The 18194-nt window shown below is 51.1% G+C and overlaps 2 protein-coding genes across 2 annotated transcripts; both read right to left on the bottom strand.

Moving 5' to 3' along the window:
- Positions 1–10175: 10175 nt before the first annotated feature.
- On the bottom strand, positions 10176–11225 carry LOC135810663 (uncharacterized). The gene has a single exon (XM_065324154.1). It carries the CDS (start codon positions 11223–11225, stop codon positions 10176–10178), a length of 1050 nt encoding a protein of 349 aa, XP_065180226.1.
- Positions 11226–15506: 4281 nt separating this feature from the next.
- On the bottom strand, positions 15507–17747 carry LOC135810662 (uncharacterized). The gene has a single exon (XM_065324153.1). It carries the CDS (start codon positions 17745–17747, stop codon positions 15507–15509), a length of 2241 nt encoding a protein of 746 aa, XP_065180225.1.
- Positions 17748–18194: the final 447 nt, after the last annotated feature.

The following is an 18194-nucleotide window of genomic DNA, read 5'->3' as shown; positions in this document are numbered from 1 at the left end:
GTCCAAGTCTAGATACAGCTGCTCAGAGTCAGGGCTGATGAAATGTTCATATCGGAACAAGTGAGACTTCAACAGTAGCTAGTACACATCAGGCCTGAGGACTTCGCAGCGTTTCTCCAGCACACTTGTTCTCTCCTTCAACTCAGATACTACTTGAAGTACTACTAAAGGCCATCTGGCTCTCACACTCAGTCCTTCAACCCTTCATTTTCGTGGTTTGGGCTTCCAGTCGTGACTCAGCAGGTTCCTAGCCTCTCCGCAATCTGTCCTCAGGAGAGGGTCGCTATGGAGCTAGTGCAGCCGAAACAAAGGGAATCGAGTTCTTTCTCAGACGTCCACAAACTTTCGTTGTGCTTGACTTCGCTTCCACTGCGGGAAAGTAGTCACACTTCAGGACCACGACGTGCTTGTTGCAGCCTACGCCAATGATACTAAACTTATTCCCTCATTTTTCTGCCTCCCGGCCGGCCGGCTTGGCAAGGAACGTATGGAATGGGAGCCTCAGTTCCATCTCTCGTGTGCCAGTGCATTCAGGAGCGCAGCAGCGCTTCGGCATGACGTTACAAGCCGAATCAAAACAACTCTACTCTCTAGCCAAAAAAACTAGGTCAGCACAGCAGTGTTCGTCAGGCAAAAAGCGAAAGTCACGAACTCAAAAGGTGGGGAAGTCAGAGTCAGAAGGTCCACTTGCCCCGTCTCGAACCCAGACAATCTTTGTGCAAGTCATCTATTGACCACCACTATTCAGCCTGGTCTACACCACACAGCTATGAAGTAGGTTTTTCTGGCCAGTGAATCCCTACTTTTTGGTCTTTTTCATTTTTTTCCCGCACACATATCACACCACATACTCCGGCATGCACTGGCTGTTGGTAACCACCCAGGAGAATGAAAGAATACTAGTAGTCAGGAGGAGTCTGAGAAAGAGAAGAAAGACGTGTGCGACCATAATCGTCTGGAATCGAACCCGCATGTGCAGCTATTTCCAATCGACACACACACACATACACACACATACACATACACACACACACATACGCACACACATACACACACACACACCACACACACACACACAAATACATACAAACACAAACCCACACACACACATATACAAATTTCCCCTCCGAGCGATTGTGTTGTAAACATGTCTGTCAAGCAGGTACACGTGACACACAGCTGTATTGGACTGTAGCAGACACTAGAGGGGAAATGAGATCTTTCCTCCACAAGCTACTCCACCATAACTGACCAGTTAGGCTAGTGCCAGCGTCTATTATTGTGGCAATCCAGTGCATTAAAGCCAGTTCACGATCTGCACTGATGCTCTCCGATGGCATGGTTAAAAGCCGTCAGTGATTGGTTAGTAGGCCGATCCTATGCGTGCAAAATCTAAAACTGCACCCACCATTCTGCCAAAAGGAAACACCATGATTGTGTTTGTGTACATTGTAATATTGTACAGGCAAGACAATAAGTCAAACTTCCAAATGCTTTTGGCTAGAAAGTAGCCTTCCGATAGGTTGGCACACACATACACACACACAAACACACACACATACACATACACACACACACACCACACCACACCCACACCACCCCCCCCCCCCACACACACACACCACACGCACACCACACACACACACACACACACACACACACAACCACCTGGTCCCTGGTCCTGGTCCTGGTATACACTGCCATGTAGGTCACGTGTTTCTCGTTGAGCGAGACGGAGACGAGAGGAGACATGAGCGTTGGTGACGGGATAAGTCGTTTCGCCTTTTGAAACGCCTCTGGCAATTCTGACATTGCAATTGGAACTTGTCCCTTTCATCAGCAGTTGGGCGCCTGGTGGATCGGTTGCAGTTGTGGATAGCAAAGCCCCGGATCGACTTACAGCAGCGTTCACAAATGGGACAGTGAGCGCACACACACACACACACACACACACACCACACCACACCCACACAACACACGCACACCACACCACCACCCCCCCCCCCCCCCACACACACACCTACACACACCTGTTCCTGGTAAACACTGCCATTACGGTCAGCTCAGCATGCCAATCATCTGCATCACCTAGTGTCTTGCGAATCAGGTTTAACAATGTCCGGTTAAACCGTTCCGCAGCTCCCTGTGACTGTGGATGCCTTACTGCACCTCTCTTAACTGTAACTCCAAATGCATCATACAGCGCAGAAGTTACTTGGTTGAACAATTCAGTGCCATTGTCACATCGCACAACAGATGGCGGGCCCCAGCGGGCACATACGTTAACAAAGGCAGACGCAACACTTTTAGCATCGTGACGCCGTAAGGGCACAACTTCTACCCACTTCGTGAAGGTATCGTAACTAACAAGTACACAGTGGTAGTCATTAGCAGCTCCTAGCTCCAAAGTGTCAATTTGGACAATGTTCCAAGGACCCTCAGTAATACTAGCACGTGCAGGAGGTACGGACTCACCTCGTCGAGGATTGGCTGCATAGCATTCACGACACGACGTAACAAACTTCCGGCACTTAGAAGCAAGATCAGCGACGAAACAACGCTCACGAAGAAAACGGTACATAGTTTCCCAGCATCCATGACCGGTCAGTGTATGTGAGTGAGTAAGGACACTACTCTCAAGAGACTTGGCAATAATAGGCACATTCACAATCTCACCGAGCGGTAGCTTGATGCTGCGTTTCAGTACGCCATCTTCCACGACGAGTTTGCTCCTGATCTTCTTGAAGGCGGCAGGACACATAAGCTGACCGTCAGCTACACACAGGATGGCTTCTGCAATAGTGCTGTCAGCTGACTGGTGGTGAGCAATATCTGCTAAACTGATAACACTGTCTCGGAGGGGAACAGCAGCAGCAGACACAACATCACTGGTTTTAGCAAGGGACTTGAAAACGGTAAGAAATGTCGCTGGAACACGCGACAAAACATCAGCCTTATTCTGCTTCGATGGAACCCACTGGACAGACAGTGACATAGTTGGCAGGAAATCAAGAACGATCTCTAAGCGACGTTGAACAAGCGCTGCATACAAGCCGCCCGTCTTGACTCGATGTGTATTTCCTATCACAGCTGTCAGCCACCCATACACTGATTTGGAATCTGTAACAATGTTCACTTTCTGTGCTTTCCACTGTTGGGCAAGATTCAGACCCTTCACAACGGCTTCTAATTCAGCTACATTGATGTGCTTTTTCTCACCTGGTTGTCGCAGCCAACATGCATCTTCATCAGCAGTGCCATTTACCTCGAGAACGACACCAAGAGCTACATCAGAAGCATCACAATACAGAGTCCATTCCGAGTCAGGCGATGTTGGAACATTCCAGCGACCAGTGGTGGGGTCTTGGGCAGCAAGGCGATCTGTAAGCTCAGCACAACACAACACAACAGCAGAAGGTCAGAGTCCCACCCAGCACCATTAGAGGAGGCCAAACGCTTCAAGAACGAACATGCCGGACGAAGCCAAGATAGGACTGGGTAGTGGTTTGTGAGACGACCACACCAAGAAAATATCTCTCGCCTAGTCAGCTTCTCAGGACACTGCAGGCTAGACTGGTTGCGTCGCTTCCAGTATAGTTGGCCATCGTCACCTCGGAACAACTGCAGACCAAGCACTCGAGCAGACTCCATGTTCTCCGCTTCTTTGGTAGGCAGACCATAACTGAGCAGAACATCGGAGACGGCATCGGTGTCAGATGACGGAACACGAAGGTCATCAACGTAGTTGTCGACTTCTGGGTAGTCACGGGTCGCCCACTTCACTACGATATCCATGAACTTTGGCGCGACAGCTAAACAAAAGCCCATCCGGGTCATCACGTACTTCTTCTCCTTCCAGAGGACTACTTGATATCGCAACAGCTCCGGTGCTACTTTCACTTGCAAGTACCCTTTGCGGATGTCTAGCAGCGAGTACTCAGCATCATCGTCGCTTGCTCTCCACTTCCGCAATGTGTCCTGACACACTGGTGCATCATTTCCAGGATGCGATACTATCAACTCGTTGAGCTGTCGGCAATCAAGCACTGGTCGAATAGGAGTAGATTCCTTATGCTCTTGTTCCACAGACATAATCGGCAGTACAGCTGCAGGCGCTCCATGAATCTCACTGCTATGTTCCACAAGCCAGCCGTTTGCTATCCAGGATTCCACTTCATCGGTAAACTTCACCTCCTGCTCAGGTGTCAAATTACTACAGTTGTACTGACCAAGCCCACTTCCAACAGGCTGTGTCGGTGGCTGACCATTCTTCCAGTTCCACCTCAGCTCCCATGACGAGCCGTTCCAAGCCACTGTACCGTCATCAGCGCCGAATGTCACACCGTCGGCTGTGTACTCAGTGGTGACGTGTTTCGATGGATGGACACTAGTGGTAGCAGACTGACTAACCGAAGCGCTGGTAGCGGGTGCAGCAGTTGGCGTCGCACCAAACCTGACGGCGGATAGGATACTGTCATCGTACCACAGCTGAAGACCACCCGACGCTGCCACGAGATCGGAGCCTAACAACACATCAGCAGCAACAATGTCAAGGTCAGGCACAACAACAGCTGTAACATCAATTGTAGGGAGACTAACAGGACCATCATCTCGCTTCAGCTCCAGACAAATCTCACCAAGCACGTGAATCGGGGTGCCATCTAATGCAACAAGGTCACACTGAGCATTCCTATTGATCTGTGCAGCTGCATCACATGACTGAACTGCAGATAATGTTACTAAGGTACGTGTTGAACCGGTGTCAATAGCCCCTCTCACCCGCTGCCACCTTTCATCAGCACAGATGTCGACGAAGACAAATGGCATTGCACTAGGACTAGAATCAACAGTGGTAGTGTATAGACACTTGTGAGTGGAGCTCGACTCCAAATTGACCGCAGCAACCTTTCCCTTTTAGCTTCGGCTTCTTTGAAATTCTCGCCACTCAGGGCAGTTCTCTCTTATGTGACCCGGCTCATCACAAATGAAACACTGCAACGTTCCCTTCCTCAGTTTTGGGCAATTCCTCTTGAGATGCCCAACCTCCTCACAATTGTAGCACAGAACAGACTTGCCTGAGGACCGGCCCGATGACCGGCCCGATGCCATGCCCGTAGCTGCAGCGACATTCCTGGGCTTACTTGCTGCGGAGTCTCGTTCCGCTAGACGCAATATACGTACACGCTCGATGCAGTTGCTTAGCGAAGCTGTTTGGCCGATCCAGCTCATCCGGACCTGGCAGGCAAAAGATGGCGGCAAACCTGTGAGAAATTGTTCCACAACCATAGGATCAGAATCAGAAGTTATCTTGTGGCCAGCCAATTCTACCAATCTTTGTAGATCTGCTGCATAACTCTCCACTGCCTCATCCCCACGTAACTGGCGTGTCGAAAACAATTGATATGCTCTTGTGCTCGACACCGAATAGGCATCCAACAACAACTTCTTTATTTTAGACAAATCTTTCTTGTCATCCGTGCTTAATCGGGAATAGAGGACAAATGCCGCACCATCAAGCAGGGATGGCAAATTTGCTGCTGCCTTAGTGTCGTCCCAACCATTGGCACTCGCAGCAGCCAAATACCTTGCCCAAAATACATCAAACTCTTCGCCGGCTGTTCCACGAAAGGGGCTTTAGCAATGTCTCAAACCTTAAAGCCATATCTAAGTTCACAAGGGTTTCGCTACCATAAATGTTACTGAATCGTAACCAGCTCAAACTCTAGCGCCCACAAAGCACTCACACATCTACAACAAGACACTCTTTCTTGATGTTATACATAGTTTCATACAGCAATGGATGAATAGAAGAAGAGGGAAGAGAAGGTCATAGTTACAGTACTTGAACAGTAGCCAGCAGCAGCTCACGACGCCATCAGGACCCGACGAGAACGAGGATGAAATGAGGAGAAACCACTGCCTTTATACCAGGGCCAGGCACTGGCGCCTAGCAACAGCCAATCAGAGAAGCTCATGTGACTACTCTATCTACTACAAAGAGTAATGAGTAATGATTACATCATTGGCATAAATGGAAAAAGACACAAAAAGGTAACACATGCAATTGTGGGATTCGAACCGGCAACAGCCATTCCAAAGGTCAAGGAATTAGCAGTAACTTCTATCAAGGTCTAACTGAGTGTCACCATGCATTGACACTACTACTACAAGATCGTGTTGCAATGGTGTCCACCACTCTGACCCATAGAGGAGGAGCGACAGCACACATGCATTAAACACGCACCTCTTGATATGCAAATCAAGGTCAGGATTGCTGAAGATGGTTCCTTGCAAGGCGCCACAAGCACGAGAGGCATGCGCAATCCGAGCAGTGATGTCCTGTGTCAACCGGCCACCGCGATGAATGAGAGATCCCAGATACCGGAACTCCGAAACACACTCGATGACCGTGCCAGCTAGCTCGATTGGAGCGCAGTCCCCAGGATTGGAGCGCAGTCCCCAGGCGAAACATCCCTGCCTGCAACCAAGAACTGTGTCTTGGTAGCGCTAACTTTAAGCCCAAACTCAGCTGCGGTCGGTCTAACACTGCAAGTGCCGTCTCGTCTCCACCCCTGCACGAGTCGTTGCGAAAAGTGCTGAGTCGTCTGTAAACTGTGACTCAGTGGCAATGGCAACCGGATCCGTCCTGGTAGGCTTGCGGTAAAGGTTATTGTCACCATCACAATGCCGGAACTCAAAACCAACACCGGGTACATCTCCGACTCGTCGCTGCCACACAGTCACCACCGCCCACATGAAGATGTTAAACAGCACAGGTGCCATGGTGCACCCCTGGCGGAGACCATTCGTGACGCGGATAGGGTCAGTTGTCGTGTTCTCTACCCGAACCACCGCCGACATGTCAGTGTGAAAGGAACGGATCACGGCAAGCATGGGAGCAGGGATACCCGCTCGGGATAAGACTTCCCACAGGCAATCCCGAGGCACAGAATCAAAGGCTTTATTGAGGTCTATAAATACAAAGAAGCCTTTGCAGTCGTGCTCAATGGTCTTCTCGAGGAACTGCCGAACACTGAAAACCATATCTGTACAAGATCGGCCACGCCTGAAGCCACACTGAGACTCTGGGAAAAAATCCGCAGCCACGGACTGGAGACGAGTCTGGATGACGCTCGCCAGAACCTTGCCCACAACATCCAGCAGCGAGATACCCCGCCAATTATCACAGCGAGATAAATCCCCTTTCTTTGGGATGGGGATCAACGTGGCGTCCACCCACTCCTGCGGGACCACCCCAGCACGCCACACATCGCCAAACAGCTCCACGAGCTTGGCGGTGAGGTCAGGGCCACCCCTCTTCAGCATCTCAGGGAGGATGCCAGAGGCTCCAGCGGACTTGCCGTTCTGTAGGCGGGAGATAGCGCAGCTGACTTCACGGAGAGTCGGCACCTCAGCAAGATGATCAGCCTCCTGTCGCTGTAGGATGTCGTCCAGGGCATTGCGATTCCATGCACTTGCCACGTTGAGGAAACCGTCAAAGTGTCTTCCCCACCGGTGGCTCTGCTCCTCTGGTGAACTACAGATGTTACCGTTCTCATCCAGCACTGCGGAAGTGCGCACAGGGGCGAGGCCCCGGGTACAAGACTGGAGGTTATGGATGCACTTCCATACAACCGCTCCATTGAATTTCGACTCTGTGGCCGCCTGTGCCTTTGCCTTTATCCAGTCTACCCTAGCCGAGGATATGGAAGCACGCGCCCTGGATCTAGCCACCTTAAACGCTGTGTAGTGCGAGCAGTCGCGGCTCTGGCCACTACATACCCAGTCGGTATAGCACCGATTCCGTTCATCTAGCAATGGCTGGATGGCTGACTCTGCCTCCCGAAACCAGTTCTAGATGTAGTTCTTCCTTATATAGATCTATTAAATGAATCCACAATTACATAGAGCTACTGTCGGTCAACAGAGGTTTTGTAAACTTGCTTTTCTGAATGTATGCAGCCTTAGAAAGAAGTTAGGAGAAATCCAAAACTTCATTAACTACCACAATGTAGATATCTTCGGCATTGCTGAAACTTGGCTTGATCGTTCGATTTCTGACTCATCCATTCATATACCTCATTATAGACTCTTTAGGCGCGATCGCGGGCACAGACCTGGTGGCGGTATAGCTGTATACAGTCGAGATACCCTGGCTGTTTCCAGACACGCTGAACTCGAGAGTGACACAATCGAAAATCTGATACTCACCTTGAAGACAGAATCCGGTGAACCCATCACCCTCGCTACGTTCTACCTTCCGCCTTCCGCTACTGCTGCAGTATGGCAAGACCTAGAAATCAGTCTGAACAATCTAACCTTGCGACGAAACAACCGCGTGGTCGCCATTGGTGACTTCAATGTGGACAGGTGCTCGGGACACAGTCGGATGCACACCATGCTCCAGCGGTTTGATCTGGAAAACCACATCCGGACACCGACAAGAGTAACGGCATCAACTTCCACCCTAATAGATCTGCTCCTCGCCCCTAACTCTCTAGTTGGAACATGCACGGTCATCAAGTGTGATATCAGCGACCACTACGCATTTGTGGCCAACATTATCGTCGCCACCCGGCAGTCCGAACGAGTCGCATCTCGAAAGAGGCGAGTGTGGAGGATAAACTGGGAGCACTTTAACGCTGACTTGCAGGACTGCAATCTTGAGATTTTCAGCAAGTCGAATGATGTTGATACAATGATAAGCGAATGGTACGCAAAGGTTTTTACTGCTCTAGATCGTCACGCCCCCTTACAACATCCTCGTAAGCCGAGGCGCCGACCTTGCCCATGGTTGTGTCCTGAACTTGTATCTGCTGTGCGTCAACGAAACAAGGCCCACCGACTTCTTTCACGCTCTCCAGACGATGTCCGCCTGCGAGAGCAACACCGCACTCTCCGCGCAGCCGCGCGCAAGCTAGATCGGAGGCTAAGGGATCAGTATTTTCAAGCTCGCCTACAGTCGGCCGGAAAGGATGGGCGGAAGCTCTGGAATACGATAAACGTGGTGACTGGACGAGCGAAAAGTGCAAGCCCACCACAAGTACCTGTTGGAATCCTCTCCCGAACTTTTGGCGAAGTTGTACATGACCCTGGACGACCAGACGCGCTGTGTGCCAACGCACCAGCCGAACGTGAAGCACCAGCATTCACGGAATTTGCGCCTGTTTCGACGGAGGACATTACGGCCCTTCTCCAGTCCGTTGACGCGTCAAAAGCAACTGGACATGATGACTTGCCGGGTATTGTCCTTAGAAACTCGGCATCAATACTGGCTCCCTCGCTCAGCATGATTTTTCAATACTTCGTTATGTCAGGGGTGTGTGTTTTCCCCGTCAGTTTAAAATTGCTAATGTGTCGCCGCTATTCAAAGGTGGCGGTCTTGACCCTTGTCAGCCTACTGCGTATCGACCTATTTCTCTACTTATTATTATGACGACTTTATTCACTCCCAAAGCAGAAAAAGAAAGCTTGAAAGGAGGCATGAAGCACAGCACCGGGATCCATATGACCCAAGGGTGAAGTACCAATCAATGAAGATATAAGAAAATCCAGAACAAAATTTTGATAAACTTCATGAGAGAAAAATTCAACTATACCAACTTCGATACTCCCATAAAATCACAGTCATGTATAACAGAACTACTCAAGTAGTAAACACCAAGCATGCTGCACATGGGACACTCCAAGCAAGACAAACTCAGACGAAATATAACGGCATATGCAGAGAAAGAAAATACATGACTGGGGGCATATGGCAGAAATTCACGCCTCTCGGCTCGTCACACAGCACATGATGCACCACAATCATAAAACACACAGACTGAGACACATCGAGACATTACGGGCAGGCTAACATAAGGTCAACCGACCGTTCCGACCATGCCACTCTCCCATCCATGACCAGTCACCGACCGTACAATTCTCAGGGTATTATTATTATTATTATTATTCATGTTCGCGTTGATGTCAACAATGTTCACATCTTCGCATATGCCAGAACCAAACGATCAGTTGTATGATACTGTAGAAGCAAGAATGCATTTTAACGGTACAACACGACGGACAATATACTTTACTATGGTGATTGCAAGCATGGTCAGTGACTACCGAAACCTATGCGGGGAAATAATAGTCATGATGGAGTGGTAGATGCCAGCATACTGTGGCCTTCCTCAATATAGAGCACGGCAAAAGTCTCTCCACTCCTCGCGACTAGCTGCGGTAGATCGAAGGCTGTCTAGGTCCGCTGCTGTCTTTAATTTGCCCATGTTCTTCTTCTCCAAGTCCTTGGACAGGGTTGTGACCAACGTTGTTCTTGGTCGCCCTCGGAACGACCCTTCTCGACATACAAAGTATGCCTTCATTGCCATCACTGCCGGGGTATCACCAGGAAGCCGCAGGACATGGCCCATCAGTCTCCATCGGGCACGCTTGACCGTTGCGCTGATTGGTTCCGCACCACAGCGGGAGTATACGTTGATGTTGGAGATGCACTGTGGCCAACGGACGCCAATCAGGGACCTCAGCTGCCTTCTGTGGAAGGAATCGAGCCTCTCCTCAGTTGCTGCTGTCAAGCCCCAAGTGCCACAGTTGTACAGCAAAATTGGGACGATCAGGGCAGTGTACAGGCGGAGCCGAACCCGCTCGCTGACCTGTTTGCTGCGACGCCAGAGAGAGAACATGGACTGATATGCTGCTGATGCCAGCTGCTTTCTCCGGATCACATCTTGTTCGTCGCCGATGAGAGAGCCCAGCTTTCTTGTCGAGCGCCAATCTTCTGCTATACGGACCTTCTCCCGGGGAAATGTTGTCCTCTCTGTCTTGTCATGGTTGACGCGTAAATACCATTCACCCAGTACCTCCGCTGCAATGGGTTCGATATCCGTCAGCCACTGCCTCGAACTACTTATGAAGTCGGTATCATCTGCGTAGATCACTTCTGGCGGTAGGTGTTGGTCCTGTAGTGGACGGGGAGGTGCTGCGGCTCTGAAATCACGAAGAGCTGACTCTAGATATACAACAAAGAGAACTGGTGATAGTGCATCACCTTGTGGTGTTCCCACGTTGGTGTTGAAGAGCGATGACATATCGGTGCCTAAGCGAATGCGTAGGGTAGTGTTGCATAGAAGCACGCGGATGAGTCGGATGTTGTCTTCGCCGACAATGGGTTCCATTACTGTCAAAAGCTTGGCCCTGGAAACAGTGTCGAATGCCTTCGACATGTCTATCCCGAGCACTTCAATTGTTGTGCGGTGTTTCTGGGTTAATGCAGCGAGCCAGCGATGGGTCCACACAGCATCAGCGGTTGACCTTCCAGGTCGGAAACCACTGTGGGTAGCGCTCAGATAATCGTTGACAGCTGGTTGAATCCTCCGGAGAGCCAGCAGTGAAACAGCTTTCCGTACAGAGTCCAAAAGAACAATGGACCTTAGATTGGCTGGTGGACCTCGCTTCTTGCTTTTGGAGAGGGATGACGATTCCTGATCCCAGATCAAGAGGGCTATGATGCTCAAACATACGATTAAGGCAATCAGTTAGGTTTCCGATTAATATGGGCCCTGCATACTTCAGCAGCTCCGCTGCTACACCGTCTGGGCCTTACGATCTGTTGTTGTTCAGCCTGGTGATACTTTGCTGCAGCTCTTCAGTCGTAATAGGTCGTTGTAATGGCCTTGGCTCTCCGACAAAGGGTTCCAGGATCCTGCCACCTGGCACGCTGAATTGTTTACAAAAATGGCCTTTGATAATATCAACGGACTCCGCTGCATTGCCAACAATATGGCCATCGACATCCTCAACAACTGGTCTTGGTGCTTTCTTCCTTGTCAACAGTGCAACAGCCTTGTACATTTGGGCTCCATCCCTCTGCCTCTCCACTTCCTCTGCCATAGCATCTAGTCTCCGCTCAGCATTCTCCCTGCAGCGTCTTCGAATCTCATGCGATATACGGTTTCGCTCTTGCTTGAGCTGTGCGGCCTTGTCATTGCCGACGGTATTCATAATACGGAGACGCAAATCCTTCTGTGTTTCCGATAATGCATCAATCTCCGGGTCCAGTGTGCAATGCCTATTTCTCGGCTTGTTGGCATATCCCACTGCAGCAGCAGCAGCCTGCTTGATGGCACTCATGGCTTTGCTGAAGTATTCTTGGCTCGATTCATCCGCAGAAGGCAGTGGTAACATTCTCTCCACTTCCTTACGGTACTTCTGTTGAGCACCAGTGCTCTGCACTAGTTTTGGCACATTGAACTGTTTCTTAGCAGAGGAGACCTTTCGTGCTACATCATGCTTTGCCATTATCCCGTAGAGTCTGTCGAGCTGGATGTCGGCCACAACCAAACGATGGTCTGTGGAAATGCAAATGCCTCCGTAGCTCCGGTTGTCCCTCAGCAGTCGCTTTTGCCCTTCTCTACACACGACATAATCAATCTGGTTGTATATTGGTACAGTCTTTCCAGAACCCATGTCTCTCCGATATCCTGTCCAAGTGGTCTTGTGGCGTGCAGCATGCTGGAAAGTCGTGTTGGCAAAGTATAGCTTGTTTGACTCACAGAAGTCCACCAGAGTCTGTCCATTGATATTCCTTCGGCCACGTCCATGACTTCCAAGCGATGACTCTCCCGCACGTCGAGTTCCAACTTTGGCGTTGAAATCACCAATAACATAAAATAGTGTACAATTTCGAATTTCATCATAAGCTTTTTGGAGTGCTGAGTAAAACAAATCCAGCTCGTCCGCCGACTGAGCACACCTCGCAGCAGTTGGAGCATAAACGTTGATGACACCAATATCGGCTCTTCCGGCGTTCCGTCTGTTTCCGTCGAGCCTGCCCCCATGACCTGTTTTCAAAATCCCGCTGAACGTAACGACGGCCACACGGTCTGAAACCTGTCAAAGCCGGTTGATATTTCCTGTGAAGCGTGAGGAGATAGCGAAGCCCAAACCATAATGCCGACACACAGGAGGAAAGCTAATAAGACGATAGCCGTCGGCTTCAGTATCCAGGTCCTTCACCAACTTCGTTTCTTGAATACAACAAATATCAACTCTGTAGGAATTTAATCCGCGTTTCAAACATTCCTGCTTCACTCTCGACGACAACCCTTGAACGTTGAGCGTCGCTATCCTAAGTGTCGCTATCCTAAGTGTCGCTAAAGAACGCCTTGGTTTACTGTTACAGTCCATTATAGTTCCGATAAATACAAACCCCTCCGAAGAGAGAGAGAAAGCGTAACCTTCCTCAACCAAGCAAAAAAAATTTCTCTACTACCAGTCGTTTCTCGCCTCCTCGAGAAGATCGTCAAAGCTCAGCTTACATCCTTTCTGACCGATCACAGTATTCTCCCTGACTCGCAGTTCGCGTACAGGAAGAACCACAGTACGGAGGACGCTCTTGTGCTAGCTGTCAATCGCTGGCTGAAAGCGAAGTATGAGCGAAAACTCACAGGTGTGATATTCGTGGATATGTCGAAGGCTTTCGACTGTGTCAAACACACCATCTTGGCACAGGAGCTATCCGACATTGGAGTCGGCGGTACTGTCCAGCTATGGTTCACTAGTCACCTGAGTGAGCGGCTTCAACGCGTAGTTGTGGGCGGAAATTGCTCGGAATACGTCGCATGCAGTCGAAGGGTCCCGCAAGGATCCGTCCTCGGTCCCCTCCTGTTCACACTATACATCCGTAACCTTCGATGCTGCTTGCCCCAGCAGGTCACAAACCAGGAATTTGCAGACGACATTGCAATTGAAGCCTCGGGCAGTTGCGAACAAGTGTGCTCTTTTCTAAGCACAGCCGTCACTGGCCTGTCGCAGTGGTTGGAGGACCGCGGACTAATGCTGAACCAAAAAAAACGCAAGCTCTGTTGATTACCCCAAGAGGCCCAGCCCCTGACACAGATAACATTCGAATTCGCTGTGGGAATGCAGCCCTTGCAGTTGTGGAACAAGCGCGGTACCTGGGCGTAATGGTAGATGGGCAGCTCTCCTGGGAGCCTCACGTCAATCACACAATCCAGCAGGTGCGGAAGTCAGTAGGTGCGCTGTGGCGGAGCCGCCGAAGCCTCACCCTGGCGTCAAAGATCCTGTTTTACAGGTCGATGATCCAGGGTAGGTTGTCGTACGCTTCCAACGCCTTTTATCCGTCACTTCAAATTGGCAACATGGAGCCCCTCACACGTCTAACGAAGTGCGCTATCCGCGGCATCTTCGGTCTGCCACCGTGGTCGCGCACGAGCCCGATCTTTGAACAGCTCCGCCTCACCACCCTGGAGGACATGTTTAACATTAAGCTCCTCATCTTTGTCCGTCGTTGTCTGTTCTCCCGAGCTAGCTCCCTCTTCACCAGCTTCTTCGTGAGAGTTACTGGTGACCGCACTCGGGGAGCAGCACATCACCTCGTTCGAGTACCATTTTGGCCCGGTCCTGCGGGTCGAGCGACCATGCAGTTCATCGGCGCAGTCTTGTGGAACCAGCTCCCGCTTGATCTCCGTTCCGAGCCCAGCCACCTTCAGTTCTGTGCCCTGCTAAAAGCGCGTCATGGCTCCGTTTAAATGCTTTTCGGCTAGTGTGTTTCTGTGGTATAGCGGACTGAAGAATAGTAAACATGTTTTGCAATATATGTATGAAGCTATTTTGTATATAGTATGTTCCCATTCCGTTTTTGCTTTGGTGTAGCCCTGAGGTTGATTGCTTATTTATTTCTACCCTTACTCTCTCCATACTTCTGTCCCCCCTCTCTCTCATTCCTTCTGTCGTCCACATGTATCAAAGGAGGCGAAATCACCTGTTTGTGGTGCGACGTTAAATAAACTTCTACACCAACAACAACAACAGTCTGGTTGGCGACGCCGGGAGAAGCCCAAGACAGACGCAGCAGACTGGTCGATAGCCGCCTTGACGTTGGACCATTTCTGGTCTATGTCGTGCTGTTCTTGCCATATCTACAAGCTCGGTTGCCATGGTAGCTTGGTACCTTTCTGCAGGAGAAGGTGAGTCCGGATCCGAGGTGCAGGTGCGCATCCCCAGCCGGGCAACATCATAACGGCGGCGCCGCACATTTGCCTGGTCGCGCTCCCGAACTAATCGTCCACACGGGAGTGCAAAAGTTAAACAGAGGAGTTGGTGGTCACTTCCACACTCAGCACTGCGCGCGACCGCAGTGTCCATACACCAAGGGCGGTTCTCCTGGCGCACTAGGATGTAGTCGATACAGTGCCAGTTCAAAGTGCCTGGGTGCTGCCAAGTCCGCTTGAAGAGGTCTCGCTTGGGAAACCAGGTGTTACAAATGCTCAACTGATTGAATGCAGCAAATGATAGCAGGTCAGCTGAAGAGTTGACAAGCCCCCGAGCGGATTTCCACAACATCGCGCAGAATACAGCTGAGAGACGGGACGGCACACACACACCACACACACACACACACACACACACACACACACACACACACACACACACACACCTTGGACCTTGGACCTTGGACGCCCATCGCCGTAAGGCGATGATAGCTAGCGAGCTGAGCAATATCTTGCATGGCGTTTGAGGTCTCCTGACCGACCAAAAACGCGACCACAGGGGCAGGGGAATGTGTCCACCCTCTGCACAGGAGCGCGACGATGCTGTGTAAGTTGCCTCCAATCTGCGCGGTTCTGAGCTGCGTCATACCAGCCCCTATCCGAGATCTCTGCCTCCTTCAAGTCAGCGCTGATGACATCCCGGTACCTCTTCCTGGGACCATGGCGAGGGCGGGTTGCTGAGAGCTCCCCGAAGAGAACCTGTTTCGGCAAGCGGCCCGAAGCCATCCTCGCAACATGGCCTAGCCAACGAAGACGGTGGCAGCGAATCAGGTCATCAATGTTCGCAGGCAGCCCAATCCTCTGCGCAATCTCTTCGGTGGAAATCCTCTCCTGCCACTGTTTGGACCGGGAAACACCAAGGATGACGCGGCAGCAAGCATGGTGGAAGGTGTTGAACTGCTGCAAGTGGGTGGCTTTCACGGCCCAAGTCTCCGCACCATAGAACAGTGTAGTGAGTACAACGGCTTGATAAACTAGTTTCTTGATAGCAACGGAGAGACATCCACACTGGAAGATAGGTCTCTGCAGGGAACCAAACACGCGAGATGCCTTGGCAAGTCTTGCCCGAACCTCATCATCAAGGGCACCGCTGCCACTGATGGTGCTGCCAAGATAGGTGAAATTTTCCACCACCTCAATGTCCCCTCCAGAGTCCAGACGAACCCCAGGCGGATCGACACCATTCACCACCATAGCTTTGGTCTTGGCCGTGCTGACTGTTAGGCCCCACTGAGAGGCGCATCCGACGAACTCGTTGGTCATGACCTCAAGGTCCTGGTGCGAAACGGCATAGAGTGCCGCATCATCCGCAAACTGGGATTCTGTAACCTCAGTCGCAAGAAGTCGGGATTTGGCTGTTCGATCTCCGACCAGCTTTCGACCGATGCGATACCGCAGGGTCACGCCAGGTACAGATGAGTGTGAGCGCCACGCAGATACAACAGCTGCAAAGTAGATGTTGAAGAGGGTGGGCGCCAATGTGCAGCCCTGTCGGAGACCATTGTTGACAAAGATGTCCTCCGTATATCCCCCACCAACTCGCACACGCGCCCTCATGCCGACATGAAGGCTCCGGATCAACTGCAGCAGATGCGGGGGCACACCAACCTTCTCCAGTACACGCCACAGCGCTGGACGGGGAATTGAATCATACGCCTTTCTGAGATCAACTAATAGGACGTACAATGGAGTATCGTGTTCAACGGACTTTTCAATGAGTTGGCGTGCCACGAATATCATGTCGACACAGCCGCGTCCTTTCCTAAATCCGCACTGTGATTCAGGCAAGTTACTTTCGGTCAAAGGGCGGAGACGGTCCTGGATGATGCGAGCAAATAGCTTGCCAACAACGTCTAGCAAGCTAATGCCACGCCAATTGTCACATCGATGTAGATCACCCTTCTTCGGTATTGTCACGATTTCGGCATCGCGCCACTCAGGCGGGACGGATCCACTCAACCAGACGGCACGGATCAAGTTAAATATACGCTGATGCAAAGCAGCGCCGCCATGAACAAGCAGATCCGGAACAATCCCCGACTCCCCACCAGCCGTGCCAAGGTTCATCTTCCGCATGCCACGAATCACCTCATCGAAACTAGGAGGCTGATCTAAGTCGTTCCAAGTCTCCGCAGCAGGCATGTCCTCCAGCACTGTGATATCATATGTGCTGGCAACATTCAGCACACCCTCGAAGTGTTGGCCCCAGCAAACCCTGAGACCAACCGGGTCGTTTACAAGGATGCCGTCCCGATTGTAGACAGATGATGTGCCCACAGGGTGTCGTCCACTATGTATCCCTTGGAGCTTTCGTATTGCCTTCCATCTTGTGCAGCCATCCCTCTGCGCATGCTCTGCCTCCCCCGCGACATCAGCAATCCATTTTTCTTTTGCAGCACGGACCGCACGTCCCACGGACCGCTGGCGAGCTCTAAACTCCTTGCGTGTGGTGACAGTGTCATGGCCGAGCATCCTCTGGTGTGCCTGCCGCTTCTGCTCGATCAGCGGCTCCAATACTGCCTGACTCTCCACGAACCAATCCGGCTGTCTCCGCTTCCCATGGCCAAGCACATTTGCCGCAACATCGCGGATATCTCCACACAGTGAGTTCCAGGACTCCTGCACGTTGCTTTCCTCATCGATGTCAGGCGCATTCAAGCAGATATTCTCCATCTCCTGGCAGTACTTTTCCCTCACCCCGGCACTCCGCAGGTTATGAACGGCATAGGGTTTCCGCTTGCTGGGTTGTTTGCGAGGCAATACAAAATCAAGGGAAAGCTTAATACGGACCAAGTAGTGGTCTGTCCAACAGAGGGCACCACGCAACACACTTACATCTCGACAGTAACAACGGTGCTCAGACCGCATGATTGCATAGTCTATCAAATGTTCCTGCCGCGTTGCTGGATGAACCCATGTGCCGCGCTTATGCTGTTTCTTTTTGAAAAATGTGTTCATGATCGTCAGGCCATGGGATGCACAGAACATCAAAAGGTTCTCACCAGCTTTATTGCGTCGACCCATTCCAAAACGTCAAAGAACGCCACTCCAGCCTTGACCGTTTCCAGGAATGTCCTCAACACGCGCGATTTCGTCAGTGACTCCACCATACAACGACCC

This window comes from Sycon ciliatum, chromosome 2 (assembly GCF_964019385.1).
Source record: "Sycon ciliatum chromosome 2, ocSycCili1.1, whole genome shotgun sequence".
NCBI classification, from domain to species: domain Eukaryota; kingdom Metazoa; phylum Porifera; class Calcarea; order Leucosolenida; family Sycettidae; genus Sycon; species Sycon ciliatum.
Note: the sequence above shows the minus strand (reverse complement) of the source record. Positions and strands in the feature narration are given on the sequence as shown.

Bases quoted from the DNA above. Each gene is read 5' to 3' on its own strand.
- LOC135810663 (XM_065324154.1), bottom strand. From the start codon at position 11,225: ATGTCGAAGGCATTCGACACTGTTTCCAGGGCCAAGCTTTTGACAGTA.
- LOC135810662 (XM_065324153.1), bottom strand. From the start codon at position 17,747: ATGGAGAATATCTGCTTGAATGCGCCTGACATCGATGAGGAAAGCAAC.